At 40.0% G+C, this 24,115-nt stretch overlaps 1 protein-coding gene across 10 annotated transcripts; it reads left to right on the top strand.

Moving 5' to 3' along the window:
* Positions 1–102: 102 nt before the first annotated feature.
* Nfya (nuclear transcription factor Y subunit alpha) lies at positions 103–24,115 on the top strand. 10 transcript variants are annotated; one of them, XM_074082241.1, is made up of 10 exons: positions 103–386; positions 6,633–6,783; positions 8,680–8,760; positions 11,605–11,751; positions 17,313–17,444; positions 17,636–17,741; positions 18,687–18,835; positions 20,150–20,323; positions 20,799–20,900; positions 23,552–24,115. In XM_074082241.1, the coding sequence occupies exons 2-10, from the start codon at positions 6,709–6,711 to the stop codon at positions 23,603–23,605; spliced, it is 1,020 nt and encodes a 339-aa protein (XP_073938342.1). In that variant the 5' UTR covers positions 103–386; positions 6,633–6,708; the 3' UTR covers positions 23,606–24,115. The 10 variants fall into 10 exon arrangements, with proteins under 10 accessions (XP_073938342.1, XP_073938338.1, XP_073938339.1 ...); XM_074082237.1 differs by having other exon boundaries at positions 18,669–18,835; XM_074082238.1 differs by having other exon boundaries at positions 8,680–8,763.

Here is a 24,115-nt window from a genome sequence, read left to right as displayed (position 1 = left end):
GGCGTGAACAGCGGGCAAAAGGGCGAGTTAGCGCCTGCGTGGTACTACGTGTTTGAGTTGAAGGGTCTGCCGCGTCTTGAAGGCGCCTGCGTAGCCCTTCGGCCGGAGGTGGTGTCAAATCAAGGAAGTGGGCGTGGCCTGGGGACGCCTGCGCAGTGCTCCTCCGGGGAGGGCGGGACCAGCCCGTCTGGGGTTAGGGGGCGTGGCCTCTGAGGCGCCTGCGCGGAGGCGGTTGGAGGGAGGCCCGATTCCCCTTTGTTCGAGTTCGCCATTTTGCTAGGCAGCGGCAGTGGCGGCGGCAGCGGCGGCTGGAGCCTCTGATTGGGTTTCGGAGTCCGGTACTGGAGCCAATCAGCGCGGGCAGCGAACCGGGGGAGCGAGGCACGGTGAGTATGAGGAGCCAATATCCAGCGGCCCAGAGCCGGCCCCAGCGCCCCGATTGGCGGGTCTCGCTGACCACTCAGGAGAGGCCCAGGCGCCCGTCGAGCCCGGGAGTCGATCTGAGCCCAGCCGAGCTGGACGGCCGGCGGCCCTTACTCGCACCTCGGGGCATTCCCGAGCGAGGCCTGCAGGGGCCGCCCAGTGCGGGGATGGCGGCCCCGGGGTCAGACTCCCCGAGATCCTGGCTCATGCAGGGTGCCAGTTGGGGATGCACCCCCTTTGCCCCGACCCGTAGGCGCAGGTTGTCAGGCCCCAGGCAGGGGTGTGATGGGTTTGCCTGCCACGAGTGCCCCTGCACTCACTCAGGTACACACGCGCACCCCCGCCTCGGCGGTCCCCCCTGTCCTTCCTGCATCGGCCGTAAGCCCGTCCTTTTAGCCGCCACCCTCCCGACCCTCCGGACCGGAAAGGGCCTCCCGCGAGCCCGCGTCCCCTAGTCCTGCGGGAGCTGAGCCTGTGTCCCTAGCCCCTCCGGGACGGGAAGGAAACCGAGGGGAGACGCGCGCCGCGGCCATCAGACCCAGTGCAGCGGGCGGGGCGCTGCGGGCCCGGGTCGGCCCAGGAGGGGGGCCGTTAGCTCGCCCCTGCCGCGCCCCTCCTCCCGGCCCGCTCGGCCCGGGTCTCCGGCCCGGCGCCGTTCCCTCCCCCTTTTGGCTCGTCATTTCCTCTCCTCCCCGCCGCGCTCGCCCGGCCGGGACCGCACACCTCGGTGCTGGAGCCCAACCTAGCTGTCCTCCTTTCTTGCGCGGGGCCTGGCCACTCCGCGCCTGGAACCTCACTCGGAAGATTGATGGCACTGCGCATTCTTTTTCCCGGAGGCTGCACAACTTGTTCATAGTAAACGTCGTATCCGTGGTTCATTCTGTGAACCATTCCTCCCTCGCATACACCGATTTGTGTGTGTGTGTGTGTTCTTTCACCTGTCTCTGTCCTTTTGGAAGTGTCAGGCTTGATTTGTTAGCTTAGTCCGCACATGTCTTGGTTTATTTACTTCTTCTCATATACTTTCTAAGCCCACGTTAACGTTTCCTCAACAGATGTTTAGAAAAAGAGTGTCATGGACTTTTTTTCTTAGAGGAGAGGAAATCTCCCCAGGCAGGCAATTACGGAACAATTAGTTTGTTTCAGGCATCACCTAAGTGCTGGAGAGAGAGTGGGTAAAGGTAAATAAGAGCCGCCCCTCCTTGGTGCAGATTGACACGTGACACTAACCAGTATCTAATATTTAGAGCTATACATGGGGACGAAGTACTGTTGCATGAATCAAGCAACAGCCTCTTCATCACACTTTTGATTGGTCTTGAAGGATGATGACATTTATTTGGATGGAAAGAATGGATGAAAGTATTGATTGCTTGCAGATTGAAAAACGTGCTGAGGCTGAGCTATGTGTGAAGCATAAAGGTGAGATGTAGGGAAGTGGGCAGGAGTGTTGAGAGTTTAAGTGAGAAAGCCCAGGTGGTAAAAAACACTTGTAGGTCATGCTGAGAAATTGTTTTTGTAAGAGTTATTTTGTCTTAGAGTTTCAGGTAGACAAGATCTAGAACTATGTTTGTTTGTTTTTAATACTGAATAAAAAGTGAATTCTGCCCTATTATAATAGTGGCTGACTTCTTTGGGGGAAGAAAAGGAGATTTTTTTTCTCCTAGGAAGCTAAAAATGTTTTTTTCTCAGATGCAACATCTGGACTATTTAAGCACCAACACCTGTTAGGACAAGGTTGAATTATAGCCTAGTACAAACAGAACAGTCACAGGTTAAAAAAACAGATGAGAAGTAGAAGTGGGAAGAAAGCAAGGCTGTTTATACTAGAATGCTGACAATAAATCACAGAAGGGATAATGGATTAGGAAACTAGCATTCTGCAAACATTACAGTAAAAGGTGACTCAGGAGAGTGCACATCTAAGAGCACCTTGAGAGGCCAACCCAGGGCAGGAGGCAGTCCTGTGGGACAGGACATCTACATAGTCTGTGTATCTCCCCCATACTGAAGATGAAGGGAGAACAGTAAGTGTTCACTGGGAGAACCAGACATCACCTGCATCAGGTAACCAAGTTAACATCACCAGCACAGGGCAAATGGACAACTGCTTCCAGATCTAGTACCCCAGGCACTCCAGCCGGCTCAAACCTATAAGTACGAGACCTAACTAAGGATGGATGTTCTGTAATTAGCTACAGCTCTTTAGAAATATCAGCTCATGAAAGACAAGCTGAAGAACTGCAGCAGGTTAAAGACTAAAGAAACCCAAGGACTAAATGTAGTGTATTGTCCTAGACTCAGTCCTGGACCAGGAAAAGAAGATAGGGGAGAAATTGTCAAAGTGAGAATGCAAGGTGTAGATTAGGTAAAAAGTATTGCCTACATTAAATGTCTGGAATTGATACAGTTATTATTCTTTAGGTAATAGTAAGTATTAAGAAGTAAGGGAATACAAAGTTGTGCATGGTAGTACAGGTCTGTAGTCCTAACACTCAAGGGGCTGAGGCAGGAGGATTGTTGGGGCCCAGTTAAAGGGCAGCCTGGGCAACACAGTGAGACTCGTCTCAGAAAAAAGAAAAAGGTAAAGGGTCAAAAAGAAGGAAAGAGAAAAAAGGAAGAAGGAGATGGGAAACATTTGGTTTTTTTATATTTTCTCACCTTTTAGTTCAAAATAAAAAGTTTAAAAAAAAAAAAAACTACCAAGTATCTATCTTCTTTAGAGAGGTGCCTTTTAGACATTTATCTAAAAGACAATTATCCTCTGGTCCATTCCTGTAGAGCTTCTACCTGCTGCAGAAGAATCTTTTTGCCCACAATTGTAAGAGAATAATGTGGCCTCTAGCGTTCTCTGGACATGGGGCATTTTAATATGCTGTTCACATGCTGAAATTTTTCTGTCTTTATTTTATGCTCTCTTCATTTGTACTACCTCATCCCCTTCTACATCATCACCTAGCTAAATTCTCACACAGTTGAGATGGCACCTTATATCTAAAAACATTTAGAACAATGACATGTTGTACATCATTAGTGGCAAGAAGGAGCAAATTAGGAAGATCCAATTCAGAAACTTCTGTTGGATGATGGGCATCCCTTTATTATCTAGTCTTTGATGAAACAAAAAAGATCCGTTGATTTGTTGTGGAATTAATGGACTAGCTGGTTCTTAGAATATAAAAAAAGCACATCTTATGTTATATGAGAATAAATATTGTTTCTTGAAACTTGCTTCATTTACATTTTTGTATGCTTACGTATGCACCAAGTTGTGATACAAAACACATTTAACTGTGGTTTGCAGTTAAAGAAAAAGACTGCACCATGGTACACATCTGTAATCCTAACACCTGGAGGGTGAGTGAGGCAGGAGGATTGAGACTCCAAGGCTAGCCTGGGGAAGTACATAGTGAGACCCTGTCTCAAACATACCCCCACCCACACACTAAAAAAAAAGTTAGAAAGGTACTAATCTAGTGTTTGCCTGGTAGTGATTATCAAATACAGTGACCTGAGGACTTTTCCTATGCTGCTGGAAGCTTTAGCTTCGGGATGTGTGAATGGCCACATAGAATGGGTTCCTAGTGGTTGGCCAGCTTTCTGCTTTTGCACCTAGAAATGCTGGGCAGAGATGCTTTGGGAAGAGAATATCCATGTTGGCCAGAATAAGCACATACTGTCATCCATCTCTCTCCTTCCCCTCTCAAGAAACATTCAAAACTTTGTGTTAGGAGTAAAGAGCTAGAAAGACTAAATCTGGCTGACTTAATTTTATCGTAATCTAGGGCAGAGAAATACTTGAGGAAGGACAATGTGTCATATTGTATTGCAGTTCTGCTAACTTAAGGTTCACAGTAGCAGGAACATTCGGCTTCACTGAAGCCCGTTGCTCACAACATTCACCATGAGCAGTCTTATGCTCTAAGCTAAATCACTCCCACATTCATTTGAGAAAGTTGCTACTAGATTTGAAGCTGCTTTAACTTTTACCCTACAAAGTATAGTGAATTTAAATGTTCTTAAATTGGAACATTTGTATTACCAGGATAAGGTAGTTCAAAGAATTTGTATGTTCTATTAGTTGTTTCCATGTGCTTCAAGTTATAGTTTAGTCTGATAAGATGTACATTTCTGGGAATTAGTCAAGGAAAAATCATGTAAGAAGAGGCTTGGGGCAGAAAGTATTGAAATATAGAGGATATAGTCTTTATTTTCAGATCAGCTTTCCTGAGGTATGTTTTGTTTTGGGGTTTTTTTGATGGTACTGGTGTTTGAACTCAGAGCTTTGCACTTGCAAAACATGCACTCTACCACTTGAACCACACCTACAGTCAGTCCATTTCGCTTTGGTTATTTTGGACATGGGGTCTTACAGACTATTTGCCTTGGCTGGCCTCAAACCTCAGTCCTTTCAAGTGGCTAGGATTACAGGCATGAGCCACTAGCACCCAACAAAAGATAGTTTTAGGCAAACTGTAATCACATTCAGTGTATACTTTGATGAATTTTGACATACCTACATGCTGGTACAACCACTGTCACAGTGAAGATATAAAACACTTTTATCACCTCAAAGTTCCTAAAGTTTCATCCCAATCAACCTCTCTCCCCTTCCCTTGTGTCTCCAGGTTTTCATGGTTTCATATTAATGGAATCATTCTTTTATGTCGTGACCTTTATTATTTTAGAAACACATGTTACAGACAAGATAGAATTTAGGGGAACCACTTGGCTTCCCTAGCAGAGCCACTTAGTCTAGTTGAAAACTTGATTTTCAGTGCTGTACCCAGAATCTCTCAAGAACTGATTTCACCCAACCAAGTCAGAAGAGACTGGTGTGTAAAAGTCAGAAAATCCAATTGATGAGCGTGTAGTGGCAAGTAACTATCGAGTTGGCTTTAGGTTGTACTCATAGTAGCTCTGTTGGCAACTCTATGTAAGTCCTTATTGTAGCCAGAAATTTGTATGATGAGTACCCTGTTACAGCAAGGGCAGTGATTTGGAGAACCATACAGCCAGAAGCCAACATCACTTATTTTATGACGGTATAATCATTTCAGGACAAGTTTTAGATATCAGTATACTTCTAAATGCTTGGACATGCACTTGAATATTGTTAGTCACCTTTCCATTACTGAAACAAAACTACTGGAAATAATAAACTTATGAAGAGAAGAGGTATATTTTGGCTCATAGTTCTGGAGTTTTCCAGTCCATGGTGGATGAGCCCCCTTGCTTTTGGTTCTCTGGTAAGGCAATATATCTTGGTGGCAGTAGATACCAAAACTGCTCACCTCTTAGCCAGGACATGAATAAAAAAGCAGAAAGGTCACACCCTCACTGACTGGAAGACCTCCCATTAGGTCATATCTCTTAAAGTTTCCACTGCCTCCCAATAAGTGCAACCTGAGGCCTTTGGAGAGACATTCCAAATCCATTCTATAGCAAATGCATTTTGATTTCTTCCTTTACAACACCATGTTGAGACACCTCACAAGTGTCAACTATCATGTATGAATTTATAGAGAACAATCAGTTATCAGACTGATTTTTTGCAGTACCACACTGCTTACATTCAGTCATTTTACTTAATAATGGCTCCACGGCACAAAAGTAGTGATTCTTAGGAGGCACCAGTGAGTAAAACTCGCAAACTCAACTTAACACTGTATTTTAAGACAATACTGTAAGGCAAGACATAGTTCATGTAGAATTTGGTACTATCCGAGGGGCTTCTATATCTAATTATAAATGTTTTGTTGTTGTTGTTTGTAAACTCACATAATAATTATACATGTCTATAGGGTGGAGATTTTGATAAGCATAATATTTGACTTCAGTTTTCAGGTAAACTAAGTTGCTTACCATATAGAGCTGACTACTGTAGCATGTTTGATGGGCAGCAAATGTGTCACACAAATTAAAGAGAGAGCTGTGTTGCAAAATGAGTACTTCTAAGGTACAAGTGTTGCCCTAGTAGTATTGAAGGTAAGGTTGGCAAAAAGAAATGACTAAAAGCATTTTTTTAAAATGTGGAAATAGCTTGATCTTGTTCTGATTGTGCCATATAATCCTAGTTTAAAACAATACTGAATGTAAACACTTCCTATTCTTTTAACCTGTTTTCTTGCAAATATTAATTGCATTGATAAATTGTCTGGCAGGACCTTTACTGATAATCTCAGTTTCTTTCCTGCCTTTTCTAATAGGAGTGCACCACCTTGAAGTCTTCAGAGATCTCCAGAGTGAAGTTCACCGTGGACAGGATTGTAACTTGGAGGGGCCATGGAGCAGTATACAACAAATAGCAATAGTTCCACAGAGCAGATTGTTGTGCAGGCTGGACAGATTCAGCAGCAGGTATGGAAGCAAGACTGCTTTAAGCATCATAGCAGGGGAGCTGATAATAGCATCATCCAATTGGTTGATATATTACTGTGGGGAATTATTTGACAGGTATCAGATCTTGCAAAATCCTGGGTCTGATGACATGCTGTGAGGGCCCTTCCTGAGTGGTGGTTCAGTAGTAAATTGCCCCTTTTATCTCATTGAAAATCACAACACCTAGTCTGTTTTTCAGATGCAAATTTAGAGTTTTGGTTTTTTCTGGATTCAATTTGGGTGGTTTCCCTTCCTGTTTGAACTAGCTTGTGATTTGGCCACAGTAGACAATAGTTAGCTTTCAGGAAATCCACTGTTCTTTGATTTGGTCCACCACAGTGTTTATTCTGAAATGCTCTAGTTTAACATTAGGACAATATTTAGACAACCACTCTTATGGATAAGCACATACTAAGAATGAATTCCTGATAGCGGTTTATTCCCTAAATAAGAATTTGGAGAATTTATACCCAGATTACATTTTCTGATGCTTTTTTTAAGCTGTGTTATTTTAGTAAAACTTTACTTTTTTTCCTACCCCCTAGAAGAAAAGTAAAAAGACATTTATTTTGCTTTCATTTGATCATAGGCCAAGATTGATAACTTAGGAATATTTTGTCTTCAAAATGTAATTTAGCTAATAAAGAAAAGTAGTTAGTACAAAGGGTAAAGGAATTATTGATGGTGAGTTGTTCCAATCTAATGATCAAAAGAAGGTGTTACTCTTCATTAAAAGAAATTAATTACATAGGCTTCCTTGCGGGCCTTCTCTTTTGTATTGCTGTGAGGTTGTGGCAGCTTCCTTCATTTGCCTTATAGAAAGGGACTCCACAAAGAGCCCTCCAAGCTGACCAGTGCCCTAGTGGATGGATTTCTCTTCTGTCAGGACTTACCATGAGACTGTGAAATAAGATTGCATCACTGAAAACATTGCTTCTAAGACAATGCAGTTGGGTAGAAATAAATCTGAGTTTGGAGACAAAAGGAGTGACCTCATGAACATGATTTTGGTACACAGTGATTAGCTCATTCTTCCTCTTTTGGTGATGCATTTAAGCCCCAGGAGTTTTTTGTCATAGTTTCAAGGCTGTTGAAATCTGATTATTTTGTTCTTATGAACTTATCTTATGAGCTTATCTAACAAAGTAAAAAGAGCATTAAAATAATTGTGTAAGCCGAATAGTCTTTCCTTCCTATTTCTGTGTTAACTATGATGTTACTTTGACTTGAATTATGGAAGTTTGTTTGGTTTTTATTTTTTTTTTGTTTTGGTTTGGTTTTTGGCTGTACTGGGGCTTGAACTCAGGGTCTTGTACTTGCTAGGCAGGTGCTCTACCACTAGAGTCCTGCCCCCAGGACTTCCTCTTTTAATTATTTTTCAAATAAGATCTCTCTTTTTGTTTGTTTTTGGCAGCTCTGGGGTATGAACTCAGGGTTTTATGCTTGCTAGGCAGGCATTTTGCCATGTTAGCCACAACTCCAGGTCTTGGATCTCACATTAATGTTGGGGCAGCCTAGACCTTGTTCTTCCTATTTACTTCTCCTAGGTAGCTGGTGTGACAGGTGTGCGCCACCATGCCCAGTTTTCGTTGGTTGAGATGTGGTCTTATGAACTTTTTTGCTCAGGCTGGCCTCAAATTGTGACCTCTATCTCTAAAGTAGTTAGATTACAGTCTTTTGAGGTCCACTCTGGGGATAGAGGGCTAATGTCTTTGATCTTACTATACAACAGCTTCAGTATGGGAAGTCTGTATATTTGAGGCTTTTTAAAGAAGACTTCCCTCCCCCTCCCCAAGAGGTAAGGTGATCTCATGTCTTGAGCTATACATTTCCTTCCTGAACATTTCAAGCTTTTCCTGTTCCTGTTCTCAGCAGCAGGGTGGTGTCACTGCTGTCCAGTTGCAGACTGAGGCCCAGGTGGCATCCGCCTCAGGCCAGCAAGTCCAGACCCTCCAGGTAGTGGTGCCCTCTCTGATTCTCTATGAGCACTGCATGAACTCTCCTCTCCTCATGTCTGGTGCTGTTTGTGGTAGGACCTCAAGTAGAAATGGCAAAGTCAGTTGCATGTCTTTGCTGCTGCTAACTTGTCTTCAAGGCTTATAGGTGCCAGTTTCCTAATGTTTCATGCCAAGTCATGTAGTAACTGCTCTATTAATTGCCTCAAAACTGTATTTGTGTGTTTCTTTGAAAATGTTTTGGGAAAAAAAATCAAAAGTGACAGGAAGAAATTCTTACAAGTAGTATTAGATCTTATTCAGTGCTCAAATTGCCTAGTAAACATTTCGTGAGATCATATCATAGAGAAGCAAATACACACACTAATAATAGAATGTGCTTTATTTTTGCTAAAAAAGCAACTGAACTACAAAATAATCTCTGCACCTGGCAGTTTATCTAAGCACTGAATCTTGTTAATCTCTTGTCAACTACTGCTTTTTTACTACCTTTCCTGGGGGAATAGTGACCTGTCTTATTACTGGCTCTGCAAAGATTGGTCTCTATACCCCATAATTGGGCAGGAATGGGATGTGCTTTTAAGATTTAGGCATTAGAGCCACTATAAGAATTCTTACTGGTTACATGGATGTGCTGTAAAAAGAAAAGAAAATCTTTAAAAAGAATTCTTGAGTAACCAATGCCATTCTATAATATATTCTTGACCAAGATAAATATCCTAATTGGCCTAATTTAGTCAGTTTCTTTATAAAAACAAGAGAAGTACTAGTCTTTTCTGGACCTGTAGATTACTAAAATTATCAGGTTTTTGAGAAATTATCAAGATTTAGGTGCCCTACATTTTTCCTCCATTGAATTGGAAATAATTCAAAATAGGGCCTAGGATGTAAAGCTGGCATCTCAACTTTAATACGAGTGCTGCTAAACATCCTGCAGTTAACTACCCCTTGTTATAATCATTTCACTTTACCCTTTTGACCCATGCCCCCATCCCTGACACTAATAGTGTTTGTTTGGTGGTGAATTATAGCCAGATCTGGGAATAAATCTAGCTGAAAAAAGCTGATCATGTATGTACTCCCGAAATGAATTCAGATCTCAGAGTTCAATAGCTTTTTGTTCATGCTTGCTTCATCTTATTAATATATAAAGCAGTATTTGGATTATTGTTAACCACTTGTGGAATGGGAATGTAACATGCTCTTAAGCTGTATGGCTTCTTGTCTGATGCATGTGTCCTCATGGTCATTCATGTGTTGTAAACACGGTGAGCTCTTTGGAGTTCAAGTCTCTTATCATGTGCATGTGTATATAGCATGTGAAAGAGGGAGGAAGTTGAGATGATGGGTAGCCAGGGAGTTGTTAACAGTGTGTCTTAAAACCTGTGTTAACTACGTGTTTAGATGGATTTAAAAGAAATGGGCACACATTACGGACGTAATGAAAACCTTTCCTCTGAGGGGCTTATTAATTTTGGAGAGTTTTAAATAGTTCTTTCAGTTATTCATGCGGCTATAAATCTTTCCTGATACAGGTTGTGCAAGCATTGATGTAGCAAAGGGAATTTGAATAGGGAAGTAAGGAAAGTTTGAGAAAACATGAGAGGTCAGGCTGTAAAGGCCTTAAAAGTAAAGTAGAGTTTCTCAAGGGAGAGTTTCACAAAACTTAGGATTTAAATGTTCCCAATGATTGTAATACATTGGTGGTGATAGTGGTGGTGGGGACAATAGCAGGAGAACCTTGCTGTCTAACCTGCTCATCTAAGACAAATTGATCTCATAATTAGTTGCTATTGTTGGAGCATACTCCACTGGCATTATGAGTATTTTGGGCTGGAGGTGAGGCTCAAGGGGTAGAATGCCTGCTTAGCAAGCATAAAGCCCTGAGTTCAAACCCCAGTACTGCCCCCCCCCAAAAAAAGGAATATTTTATAAATATTCTTTTATTCTGCTACAAATAATTCCTTAAAGCAGATAAAATCTGAAAATGAAAGTTTTGAATTTTCAGCTTCTAGAATGCATTCTACTAAGTATTTTTACATTGGAACTCAAGATGTGACAAAGCACTTGCTTTGACCCACTTTCTGAAGTTGTCCATTGACTCATAAGAACTTAAAAGCTGGAAATTATATTTGTATACTTGACTGCTCTAATTTCAGTATTTGTCATTGTTTCTGATAATGCTAAAATAACTAAACATATATTACAAGGCTCTATCACATAGATTGCAAACTGACCGGGAATTATTCCAGGAAATCTTTAGGCAACAGACATATCTAGAATCCTCAGAGTGAGAGAAAGGGTACATTTCACCTTTGCTAGAGAGACTGTGGGCAGAAAGGGTCCTCTGCATACATTTTTAGGGCTTTTGTTAGCCAGCCCTTGAAGTTATGGCTACATACAGTTTGATTTACTCCCTGAGGGTGGTTTAGAATTTGCACTCAATTACCACCACCTTCACTTCCCTCTCATTGCCTCTTCTTCAGCTCTCACTAGAGACCATTCCTGGGTATTGGCTTCAAAGGGCAAATAGCCTTGACGTCTTAATTAAATGTTTGTTGTGGATTTAATGTATATTTGCTGATAAATATTTTATGTCTACTGGGATTCCCCAGAGACTCTAGATATGCTCCATTTTAGCTGACATTCAAGTATTCAACCTGGCATTCACTCTACAATATCAGATATTTGAAGAATGTCACTTGACAACTTAAGACTTATTTTCTTAGTGTCTCTCTACCTTTCCCCCCTCTAGCCAGGCAGCAGAATAATTCCAGTGTGTCTTTCTTTTTAATTTTTTTAATGTCTTATGTTATTTCATTGTTCTTGTTTTATATCATTCTAGGTCCAAGGGCAGCCATTAATGGTGCAAGTCAGTGGAGGTCAGCTGATTACATCAACTGGCCAACCTATCATGGTCCAGGCTGTCCCTGGTGGACAAGGACAAACCATCATGCAAGTACCTGTATCTGGGACACAGGGGTTGCAGCAGGTGAGTGGTATTTTTAAAAAGTGTTTAGATAGCATATCAAAATAGAAGGGGTGGCTGGGAACTGCTGTACAGTTGATGCTGCATTTAATTGCTTTCTACCCTCTTATTTTGGATTTAGTCAATTTTTGTAGTACCAGTGATATAAAGCAGAAACTTGACTTCTCTAGGAAGAACTACGATATTAGGCATGTTTGGATGCTATAAATAATGTAAAAACCTGAGAATTTAAGTTAATTGTTGATGTTAGAATACCTAAGGGCTGGGGGATAGAATTTACAATTTGCTTTGGAAATTTTGGTTTTAGTCATAAAGGTTATCCTTTTTGTTTTTTGAGATGGTGTCTTGCTATGTAGCCCAACCTAGCCTCATACTCTAGAACCTCAGCCTTCCAATGCTGGGGTTGCAGGTGTTTTTGTCACCATGCTTGGCAATATTGTCTTCTTTTCTTTTCTTTTTTTTTAAATTAGCATATATTAATTGTACAAAGGGGTTTCATTGTGATATTTTCATATATATATATATATATATATATAAAATGTTCTTTGAGCATATTCACCCCTTTTCTTTTGCATGTAACTTGAGTTACCTCACAAGTAATACAAAAGAAATTATTTTAGTCCATACTCTTCGCTCACACCTACAGCAAAATTTAATAATTTTAAATACTTTATTTTAAAAGAAGTGGAAATAAATGAATAATTTGTCTTACGAAGTTAGGAAAGGTACAAAATGAGCAAAAATAGAACCAGGCATGTGGTACCACCTGTAATCCAAAGATTCAGGAGACTGAGGCAGGAGGATCACAAGTTCCAGTACATTGAGAGACCGTATCTTTGAAGGACGATCATAGTTCAAGCCAGGCACAAAGGAAGATCCCATCTCAACAAATAAGCCAGGCATGATGGTTTGTTTCTGTAATCCCAGCTATGCGGGAGGCATCAATAGGAAGATCATGGTGCTAGGCCAGCCCAGGCAAAAAATAGGGAACTCTGAAAAATGACTAAAGCAAAAAGGGCTGGGGGTATGGCTCAAGTAATAGGCAAGTAGAATGCTTGCCTACAAAGCACAAGGCCCTGAGTTCAAATTCTAATCCTACCAAAAAAAAAAGATTAAAATTAAGTAGAAACCTACCAAAAATATAGAAAGGACAGATAAAAGCTAAATTGTTTTAGAAGAGTACTAAAATGGATAAATCCACTTGCAAGGCTGATGAGAAACAGAACAAAGGTGCTGAAGAAATTAAAAGAAGTATAGCTTGGGTTAATATTGAAGTATCTTTAGTGAAAAATAATTTTCAGAAAATGCCTACTGTGTGATCTCATCTTTATAATTAATAACTAACTCCCCATGGGTATGTATGTTTACAAGCCTAGAAAAGGGGATGTGGAGAGCTATAAACTTTTTACTATATCTTTATTTCATTACTTATAGCAACCATAGTAATAGCTTATAAAATAAGTTGACAAACACAACCATGATGACACTGCTTATAAATTAAACTTGTAACTTTTACATATTTCCTTGTTTGGTTGGGTTTTTTGTTGTTATTTTGCTTTTGTTTTGGGTTTTTTGCTTACTTATAGCATGGATGTAGCTTTTTTTCCTTATTACTTATTTCTACATGGTTTTCTTAGTTGTCATTTTTAGTTCCTTCAGAATATTTAACCAATTGGATCACAATTTCTAATTGACAGAGTGCATGTAAGAGTTCAGTGTGTTTCTTTGAGGGAGTGTTGTGGTGAAATTACCATAAACATTTGGACACAGTAGTTTTATATTTCAGTTTAATTCTTTGGGTCATTTTCTGGAGTCAGAATTGCTTAGGCAAAGGGTTAGGACATTTTTTAATGCTATTGGCATACTTTTGCCAAGATAGAATTATACTTGAGTCTAAAAATAGTTTCCACATTTCTCCATGCATAAATGCATGAGGCATTTTAATTTTCAGTGTGTGCTGTTCTCAGTTTCACTTTACTATTTCATTTCTTGCCCTTTCTCTCTTTGCCTCCCATTCAGCCCCCTTGCCACACCTTCTCCACTTATCTTTTGAATGTAATTTTATTTTATTCTTATTTTTTGGTGTGATTTGGGGTTTGAACTCAGGGCTTTGTGCTTATGAAGCATGTCTACCCCTTGAGCCACACCTCCAGTTCTTCTCCACTGTTGAATGCACAGTGTGACACAGTGCTAGAAACAGTATCCTGTGAGTGCAGTGCTGACCCGACTTTCTTTCCCAGATCCGCCATTAGGCTAGGTTTCTAATCTTAGTCAAGCCATTTGTCTGTTTGTTTTCTTAGCCAAAACTGTGTTTTATATGAGGTGATATATAGGGTTCAGTCTAGCTATAATTTCTATGGTTTAATGGCCCTTTTTTTCTAGTAAAGATTTGGGAAGTTTTTGTTTTCTTTCCCTGCTTCTCAAGCTGGATTATAAGTAATCAAGCTAGGGTTGAAAATCAGGGCAGGGACAGTATTTAGGCCTGATGCTTGCTAGGCAGGTGCTTGACCACTTGAACCATGCCCCCTGCCCTTTTTGCTTTGGTTTTGTTCAGATTGGTTCTCACTCTTTTTGCCCTGCAAGCCTCGCACCACAATGTTCCTACTACTACCTCCACCTTCTGCATAGCTGGGCTCGCAGACTTAGCACATCCAGTCTTATATGTGCAGCTGTAGCTGAGACTCTAGTCTCCCTTGGGAAGCTCAGGGCACTGGTCCCTCTTACGTAAGGGACCGTTTCTCACTAATGCTCTTGGAATAGCCACTTTTTAACAGGAGAGTGCTTACTGCCTACTGTTTTGCATTACTCTTCATTTTGAATTCCAGTGAAGCCTATGCCGCTGAGAAAAAGTACAGATGTCTAGATACATGCAAATTTTACATGTATTGTTACATTAAGTTCCCTAGGTTGTGGCGTGTGGCTGGGTGACATCCGTCAGTTATCCTGGTTACATAGGCAGTGCCTCTCTGAGTGCACCAACCACACAGGACTCATTCTCAGTGTGGCCTGCTTAAAAAAAGAAAAGAAAAGATCCTAGACTGTTTTTTTCAATCAGGTGAACTAGAATGGAGAACCAAGAAGTAGTGCATGAGTATAGGAAGATGGTATGTGACAAAAGGGTGTATCAGTCGGCAGTCACTCAAGAATGAGATAGAAACCAAAATTGATTTCTACCTCATCTTTCTTAGATCAGTTAGCAATCTAAACGTAGGACTGGGGATGTACATCAGTGGTAGAATGCTTGCCCCACGCATGAGGCCCTGGGTTCAATCCCCAGCAATCAATCAGTCAATAAATAGATGATATATTTAAATTTTTTTTAAAACCACACTTGGAAACTTTCAAATAAGATATAGTGTAATTTTCCTTATACTGCGTTGTAGAGAAAGATTTCTTAGAGACATAAAACAAATTGATTGCTTCAAAATATATCATAAATAAAGACAAGCTACAGACTTGCAAAAAGTATCTTTAGTACATATAACTGAGTTTATATCCAGATATATTTTAAAACCTTATGTATTGAGACAAAAATAACAATCCAGTCAAGAAATGGGCAAAGGATATGAAAAGATGGAAGAGGAAACCCTAATTGCCAATGTAAGTGGCATTCTTTGCTATCTGAAATTAAGAATGAAATAGAATAGAATGAATAGAATGAAATATTCAAATAACTGAGTAAACTTGTTTATTCATCTGCCTGCATTTTGAACTAACAATTAAGGGTTAAGTAGTATTTTGGAGTGAAGCTAAGGCAACCGAGGCAGTCTGTCCCCTAACATCAAAGGATTCACAAATGAGGCCAGCTGGCCTGATAACCTTCTCCTTCCCTTCCATCAACAGTCATTGGTGAGCTTTGTGATCACTTAAGGGTCTAGGCATGTCCTTTCCAGACTAAAGGGTCACAAGTTGAAATTACAGATAGAAAGCACTCTAACTATTAAAATCCTTCTTTCTGAAAGAACCCTGTTTCCAAACTGCCAGTTCTGTGAAGCAGCACTCAGATCAAAGACACCTGTTGATAAAAACTAAAGAATAATTAAAGAACTAGTGAGAAGGGAGATGAAGGTGTTGAGGGAGGGGAGTCTTAGTTTAGTAGCTGTGGGTTGGGGGTATTCTTGAATGTAAAATACTAGAAATACTGAGTTGTGAGGCCTTCTAGATGCTTTTACTTTTGGTCATTAAAACAGTTTGTCTAGTAGTCATAGGAAAACAAGATTCAGTATGCTCAATAAAATGTTTGTTTTGGTTTTTTGGAGTTTTTTTGGAACTAGAGTTTGAACTCGGAGCCTTGTGCTTTCAAGGCAGTTACTCTACCACTTGAGCCATGCCTCTTAACAGTTCTTTAGGTTATAATGTTTCAAAGAAAGATTTTTCAGACTTCTTGCATGTTTTCTAATGATACTCCTAGTGAACTGACAATGGCGATTAAAGTGAGAAAGAAAGAAAATAGGTTTGGATACCACACAGTATCCCTCACTTTGCATGGTTGCTATCTGAGGTTTAGCTATCCAAACCTAGAAGCAAAATAGGAGGTGCAAATTAAATTAGAAAAAGATTGGTAAACATTAATGGCACTATTCAGTATTAGGGAGGATACTAGGAAACAGGATTAGGAGATTAGGACGAATGCAATCGACCACATTGCCTTAGTTATCTATTGTTGCATAATAAATTATCCTAGAAGTTAGTGTCTAAAATAAGAAACATTTTTGTCAGACATGGTGGTTCATACCTGAAATCCCTACTATGCAAGAAGCAGAAATGGGAAGGTCAAGGTTTAAGGCCAGCCCAGACCAAAAGAAAAGTTAACAAGACCATGTCTCAAAAAATCAAAACTGAGCATGGTGTTATATATCTGTAATTCCAACTACTGGGGAGGCAGAGGAAATACACGAAGCCCTGTCTGAAAAATTACTAAAGCAAAAAGGGCTGGGGATGTGGCTGAAGTGGTAGAGCACATGGCGGGGTGGGGTACCATTTCATAGTTTCTGTGGATTAAGAATCCTGGCACAGCTTAGCTGGATTCTCTGACTATATCTGTTTCAAGGCCCTCATCAAGGTATCAACCTGGGCTGCCATCACTTTAACATTTGACTTGGGAAGAATATGTTTTGTGTGAGAGAATAGCATTTCATCTGTAAAAAGAACTTCAGAATGTATTAATAAATGAACACACTTTAAAAATATATGTTGATTCCTTAGTACCAGATAATCTAGGTGGTATTCAAAATTCCTTTATTGAGGCACTTTATTAATTCAGAAAGTGATGTTTTATGAAAACAAAATGGCATATTGGAAGCTGGGGATGTAACTCAGTAGAGTGCTGTCTAGCATGCTCAGTGTTCTGGGTTTGAACCCGAGCACTGCCAAAAAACAAAAACCCCCAATCACTTCATAAGTGGAAAATAAGTTATCAGTAATTCATAACTGAGAGCAGAGTAGGAGTTCTTTTCCCTCTTGAGAGCATTTCCTGCTTTCTCTAGGAATTTGTTTAACATTCAGGAACCAAAGGAGAGTGGTGTCAGTAGAAGACTCTCCTTTCTTTGTGTTCTCTTCTGCAGATACAGTTGGTCCCACCTGGACAGATCCAGATCCAGGGTGGACAGGCAGTACAGGTGCAGGGCCAGCAGGGTCAGACCCAGCAGATCATCATCCAGCAGCCCCAGACTGCTGTCACCGCTGGCCAGACTCAGGTAATTCTGCCAGCTCTATCAGTGCTGGAGCAAAACTGATTTGGAAGGGTCAGACATCAGAGCCAAAAATTATACGTATAGTAGAAATGGGGAAGAAAACCATAAAAAATATTTTAGGGGTTTAAGTACCACAGTGGTTTTCTCTGTGGGTATCTTTGAAATCTATTGATTTGTGTTATTATTTTCTACAGACACAGCAACAGATTGCCGTCCAGGGGCAGCAGGTGGCACAGACAGCTGAAGGGCAGACCATTGTCTATCAGCCAGTTAATGCAGATGGCACCATTCTTCAGCAAGGTAAGTATGCCAATAGTTTCCTGGGACTTTTGAACACAATAAAAGGTCTCTGTTGATGGTTCCTTGTCACCATTACACAACCAACACCATTTCCATTTGTAGAATGGAGTTCCTACAAGTGGTTGTTAAAACTGGTCCAAGGGATTATGTAAGCTTTTAACATTTTTAGAGAAGAAATCTTTTTAAATAGAAGATTGGAAATACAGAGTTTCTTTTGTAGGTGAAAGGAGAAATAAATCTGTTATTAAATTTGCATGTGAGAGGGCTGCTTAGGCTTTATTTGCTTGTTTTCTGGATCACTCCATTATTAATTTGTTCCAAAAAGATTTATATGTCTTCTGTTTATACAGCACTTTACTGTGAGTGAAAAAGAGTTCTGAAAGAGCCTTGATTGAGCCCTGGCAAGAGTTCAGACCAAATGGTGAAATTGTCCTCAAGTGCTGCTGTTGATAGTTGGGTACTCAGAATGCTTGGTTTAAGTTTTTAAGTTTTATTCCTTTAATGACTCATTGTCAACTTGGGATAAGAAAATTATAAGTTTATAAAACTTTTTCCTGGACTAGATTGTTAGATTGAATAACTCTCATGCAAAGTATAGGTAATCAGACAGACCTATAGAGGGGAGGCCTCCAAACTTTCTCACCTCCTTTTGAATGCTATCATTGGAATGTTCTGGGGAAGTACTCAGGAATAGATTTACTCCGAACTAGGCCCTAGACAGTTCATAGAAATTTTTAAGGATGATGATTACCTGAATTATATAGGACACAGCAGAGTGGGAGATTACTTTTTCTCCCTTGTGTTTTTCAGTATGTTTTTCCAGGATGGATGACTGTGTGCCAGATAGAAGAGGGACTAACCATGTTCCCTTTCTGTTCTGTGTGCCTGTTTTTTTTTTGTTTTGTTTTATGTTTTATTTTCTTAAAGTTACAGTCCCTGTTTCAGGCATGATCACCATCCCAGCGGCCAGTTTGGCAGGAGCACAGATTGTTCAGACTGGAGCCAATACCAGCACAACCAGCAGTGGGCAAGGGACTGTTACTGTGACGCTGCCGGTGGCTGGCAACGTCGTCAATTCAGGAGGAATGGTCATGGTAAGGAGATTAGTTGTTCACTTTACTTTTCTGTGTATCTCTTTCTTTGTAAATTTCTTGAACTTGAGGGCTGGAGGTTTGGCTCAAGCAGTAGCGTACCTGCTTCACAAGTGTGAAGCCTTGGGTTCAAGCTCCAGTACCACCAAAAAAATTTTTCTTGAACTTTCAAGGTGTAGGGTTTTTTGGTTTTGTTTTTGTTTTGGCAGTATGGGGGTTTGAACTCAGGACCTCGTACTCGCAAAGTAGGCACTCTACCATTTTAGCCACTCCTCCACCCTTGAACTTGCAAGTTGATGTCTCTTGTAAAATGTAGTATAATGTTGACTTCTTAGGATCAAAACCAATCCTTAAGGCACTTACAGTGGTTTGCTTTTACAATAACATCACAGTGAATAATAAGTCCTTATGAGTGTCTGTCTAATGTGTGCCACAAAATATTCTAAGTGTTGGAGATAGAACAGCAGACAGACAGGTATAAGTACCTAATTTTATTGAGAATTCAGAGAAGGGAAGAATAGGTTACTAATCTTCAGGAAGGGGAAGATACATTGTCCATGGTGGGTAAAACAAGAAATAAAAATTAGATTATAATCAACAGAGAAACAAACAAAATCTGTGATATAAATATATTAGGAAGTTAGGGAGAGTTGAATAGTAAGAGTAAAAGCTAAATCCCCATATGTCAACATAGGATGTTAATGCACAGTGCCAAAAATGAATAAATTAAGAATGAATAGAAGTTGCACAGAGGTGGAGAAGCTACCAGGACAATCAGTAAAATCACTCAGCTTGGCTGTAATTGTTAAGGGGATGGCATATAGGAGCCTGTTACTTATTTCCTCATATATAACACAGTGGTTGTTTTGTTTTTAGAAAAAAATTGAATTATATTGATTGAATTATACAGTAAGTGAACTAATTAAGTTATTCTTATAACTGTTGGCGTTTAGTAACACTTGGTCAGTCTCTGCCTACCTTCCTTTGTGCTGTTTCATTGTCTTGTGACTACTGTTCCTGACAGTTATATGGCAGCAGACATTGCTAGAAAATGGAGCCATAAATGGATATGAAGTTAGGGGTAGTTATTTCATTTCTCTGAGTAGTTTCTCATTCCCCTGTGATAGAGTCATCTGGGATATTTATTTAAAATGCAGGCCTTTAGTGTAAATGTCTCGAGGAATCTGTATTCAACCAAATGCTCTATAAAAGTTACTTTGGGTAATATTCAGAAGAAAGTAAATTAACAGGGCCCTAGAAACTGCTATGTCTGTATCTCATGCCGCTAATAAACTCTCTGGTCTCCTGTTCCCACAGATGGTACCTGGAGCTGGCTCTGTGCCTGCTATCCAAAGAATCCCTCTACCTGGAGCAGAAATGCTCGAAGAAGAGCCCCTCTATGTAAATGCCAAACAGTACCACCGTATTCTTAAGAGGAGGCAAGCCCGGGCTAAGCTAGAGGCAGAAGGGAAGATTCCAAAGGAAAGAAGGGTATGTGTAACATTGGAAAAGAGACAGTAAGTGAAGAACATGATTCCATTTTTGAGGCTACTTTTAATATGGTTTGTTTTCTTTGGTGCCGTCCAACAACTGAACTTAGGTTGCTATGATTTTTGTGTAATTTAGCATTTGTTATTGCTATATGTAGCTTCAGCTATAGCAACAAAAACCAAATGATGGCTTAAACAAGATTTTTTTCTTATATGAAAGAAATCCAGACATAAATTGTCCTGGACTAGTAGCACATTCAATTTATTTTACATTCACATTCTTACAGTTGTCATAGTTAGTTAATCCATGTCTTACTCATGGATTCGATAAGTGTTTTGTCCAAAGCTTTATCCATGATTCAAAGTCTTGTCTCTGTGACTTTGAGCACAGTTGTCTTAAACTTGTAAGGATGAAATTGACACAGTATGTAACTGCTGGTTCTAACTAGTAGTTAAGTAGTTTTCTTTTGTTTTAGAAATACCTACATGAATCTCGGCACCGTCATGCCATGGCTCGGAAGCGAGGTGAAGGTGGACGATTTTTCTCTCCAAAGGAAAAGGATAGTCCTCATATGCAGGTAATGAGATGAAGACCTCTCATTCTTCTCTTTACTGCCTTGCGTTTTCTACAGCAGTGTCCTTTCACTATTTTCACATTCAAGGATGAACTACATTCTCTAAACTGAATACAGCATATACCTCTTAGTTTCTCTTTGACCATAAAGTACTAAAAGTCTTTAATCCAGTGGCCTTTCTTCCCTCCTCTATTTTTCCAGTTATTCCTATTAACTCCTTCTTGAAATTCTTATGTTCTCAAGGAACAAGTTTTGTCTCTTAGGCTAATAGTAGCAGCAGCAAACACTTACTATATGTGACATATATTGTGTTAAACACTTTGCTAAGCTTTTTTTTTTTTTCCTTTGAATCTCTACAGCAATCTCATGCCCATGAGATAAGAATTGTCTCTTATTACCTTTTCACTATTGAATCTGAGGTTTTGAGACATTAACTAAATTGCCTAAGTAAAATACTTAATGAAATGCTCAAATGAAATTCAAACCTAGGTTATAGAATCCCAGAGTTTACTCTGTTAACTTCTATGCTGCACTGGCTAATACACATCTGATCGCACTAATAGGCATTGCTGAGTTGATATATCCAAAATGACACTTTTGGTTTGTTTATTACACCTAAACTAGTCACTCATCTCAACAAATGACATGTCCATCCAGCAAGTTACTAAAGTTGAACAGTCCAATTCTCGAAGTCCTCTTGGTTTTATCTCTAATGTAATTTGAATCCATTTACTTTTTTCCTCCCGACTGATGTCAACCTGATCTATTCTGCTTTTCTTCGGCTTGAATTAATAAAAGAGCTGCCTAAGAGGTCTCCCTTCTTGCACTCTTGTGCCCCTCTTCCCGTTCTCCACTTCTTAGTGTTGTTTTCTTTAAATACGTATCATATTATATCACTGTCCTGCTTCAGCTCCTTCAACCCCACCCTCTCCTGTTTGCACTTGGCCTAAAATCAAAGTCCTTACCATGGCCAGTAAGCCTGTCTGCCTGTGTCTAACTTCATTTACTCTTACTTCTTGATCTGTGCTCTTGCTCGCTGTTCATCCATCTGTCTCCTTCCATGGACCTTTGTCCTTAATGACTTCTAATCTATAATAGCCTTCACTCTGTCTCTTTGCATGGCTATTTCCTTTTCCTTTAGGCCTTGGTTTAGATCAGAAAAGTTATTCCTAGCCCATCCTAGCTCTGGATAGGTCTATAATACTCCAGTATTTTCTCAAAATTTCTTCCTTTTTTAGAGTGTAGTAACCATTGTTGTATTTATCTAATCGTTAAAGATTATTCCCTTCATTAAAGTGTGAGTTATGTAGAGGATACAGGATTTTGTTTTTTCTTGTATTTATTGGAGTAGCATAGTGTCCAGTTCTATGCAAATTCTTAAAAAAATAATACTGTTTTTTAATCGATGAATTTCTGTCTTATTTTGTACAAATATCACATTCCACCACACTATTGCATTATCCTCTAAATTGACCTCCAGTCTCTGCCAGATTAGTCTTTATAAGACAGTGTGGGGTTTTTTTTTGTTTGTTTTTTAATAATGTTAGTCCTGTGCTCAAAGATGCATGCTAGTTCTTCATTTCTTAATGCATCAAATCTCAAAACAATTTCTGTATAGCTTCTAAACAACTTTGTCTCATTACTCCTTTCAGTAGTTAGCTTAGGTCTCTGTGTCCCCACACATAAGCAATACGCACTAACAATTTCTCCAATGCTAATAGTCCTCCCCTGTAGTGTGAGAACCCCTCCATCTTCATTATTTTTCACCTATGCATTTCATGAATGTGAACTGCCAGCTGTAGAAGGGCATTGTGCTTTCTTAATCTAGATGCTAACAAGATGACTTTGGTAAGTTAGTTAGCCTCTTTTAGCCTGTTTATTCATCTATAGAAGTAGAATACTGTTGACTATTTCAGAGGAACTTTGTGAAATTTTCATGCAATAATATTATCTCATTATAACATTAGGCATCTGTTGAGCACTAAACTTTGTGGGGCATGAGTGCTCAATAAGTGCTATGCCTCTTGCTCATTATTTAAGACCCAGCCCCAGTCCTTGTACCTCCAGAAATCTTTCAGCCTTTTCTCAGGATTTTGCCTACTGAGGTTTTAGATCCTTGTATGGGAGAATGAAAGTATTCTCCTGGAGTGTTAACAAAAACCTTCCCAGGCTGATCCTTGAGTTTGAACTGCAGGTCTTAAGTGAGAAGCAGCACTCAGTTTAGTGGAAAAATTAAACTGGATCCAAAAGATTTAGGGGTTAAGCCTTGTTGGGCTCCTGACTTTCTGACTCTAGAACAAGCAGAAACCATGGTCAAGTTTATCTAAAAATGAATGTATTAAGGTATATAGATTATAATGTATTTTTCAGCCCTAGTAAATACTCAGTAAACATAATGATCAGAAAATAACGACACAAAAATACAATGTGTCATCATGGTTTCTCTGGGTCTTTTTCTTAGCCATCTGAATAGTCTTCTAGTCTTAATTATAGAGTTGATACATGTTGTCAACTGTGTGTAAGGTGGGGTGGTGGTTTGTGATGGTTTTACATGCTTTTAAGAACCAAGGTCTATTGTCTCTTCCTACAGGAGCTGCTGTGTTTTTAACCATGTGTGAAAACTTAGAAATCTATCTATTCTATCTTTGCTTTAGGATCCAAACCAAGCTGATGAAGAAGCAATGACACAGATTATCCGAGTGTCCTAACCTCAGGCCATCCAGTGGAGCTGATCAAAGTCATGTTTTCCACTGTTCCGGAAATTGATCAACTCTTGCAAGGGGACACTGATGATCACACTCTGCCCTTTTCTACAGGACAGAAACCACTTAGTTTTTAATAAGTGGCTCAGTATTATAATTGCAGTCTGGCAAATTGAAGTTGCAAGCCTTTGTCTCATCCTTTCAGTCAGGACCTACTTCGGACTGTGATGATTCTGATATTTTGTGGATTAGGATGATACAAGGAGACACTTGCCAGCCCAGCAGTACACAAGCACTTACGTTGACTGGAGAGGCCAGCCAGCCATCTCAGCAGGGGAGAGCATCCTTCTCAACCTGAATTCAGTCAGGGACCAAAGCCCATTCCTTCCCATGGATTCTAGACAGTGTTCATCCTCTAATGGAGATCTCAGGCCGACTGGCTGAATAGACACTTTGTATTCAGAGATGGCTTCCAGGCAAGGAAGTTTAAACAATAAATTCTCTGAGATACGGTCA

This window comes from Castor canadensis, chromosome 8 (assembly GCF_047511655.1).
Source record: "Castor canadensis chromosome 8, mCasCan1.hap1v2, whole genome shotgun sequence".
Lineage (NCBI taxonomy): Eukaryota > Metazoa > Chordata > Mammalia > Rodentia > Castoridae > Castor > Castor canadensis.
Note: the sequence above shows the minus strand (reverse complement) of the source record. Positions and strands in the feature narration are given on the sequence as shown.

Bases quoted from the DNA above. Each gene is read 5' to 3' on its own strand.
- Nfya (XM_020181428.2), top strand. From the start codon at position 6,709: ATGGAGCAGTATACAACAAATAGCAATAGTTCCACAGAGCAGATTGTT. The intron at 8,764-11,604 runs GTGGTGCCCTCT...ATATCATTCTAG, and splicing joins AAGTCCAGACCCTCCAGGTA to GTCCAAGGGCAGCCATTAAT. The intron at 11,752-17,312 runs GTGAGTGGTATT...TCTCTTCTGCAG, and splicing joins GGACACAGGGGTTGCAGCAG to ATACAGTTGGTCCCACCTGG.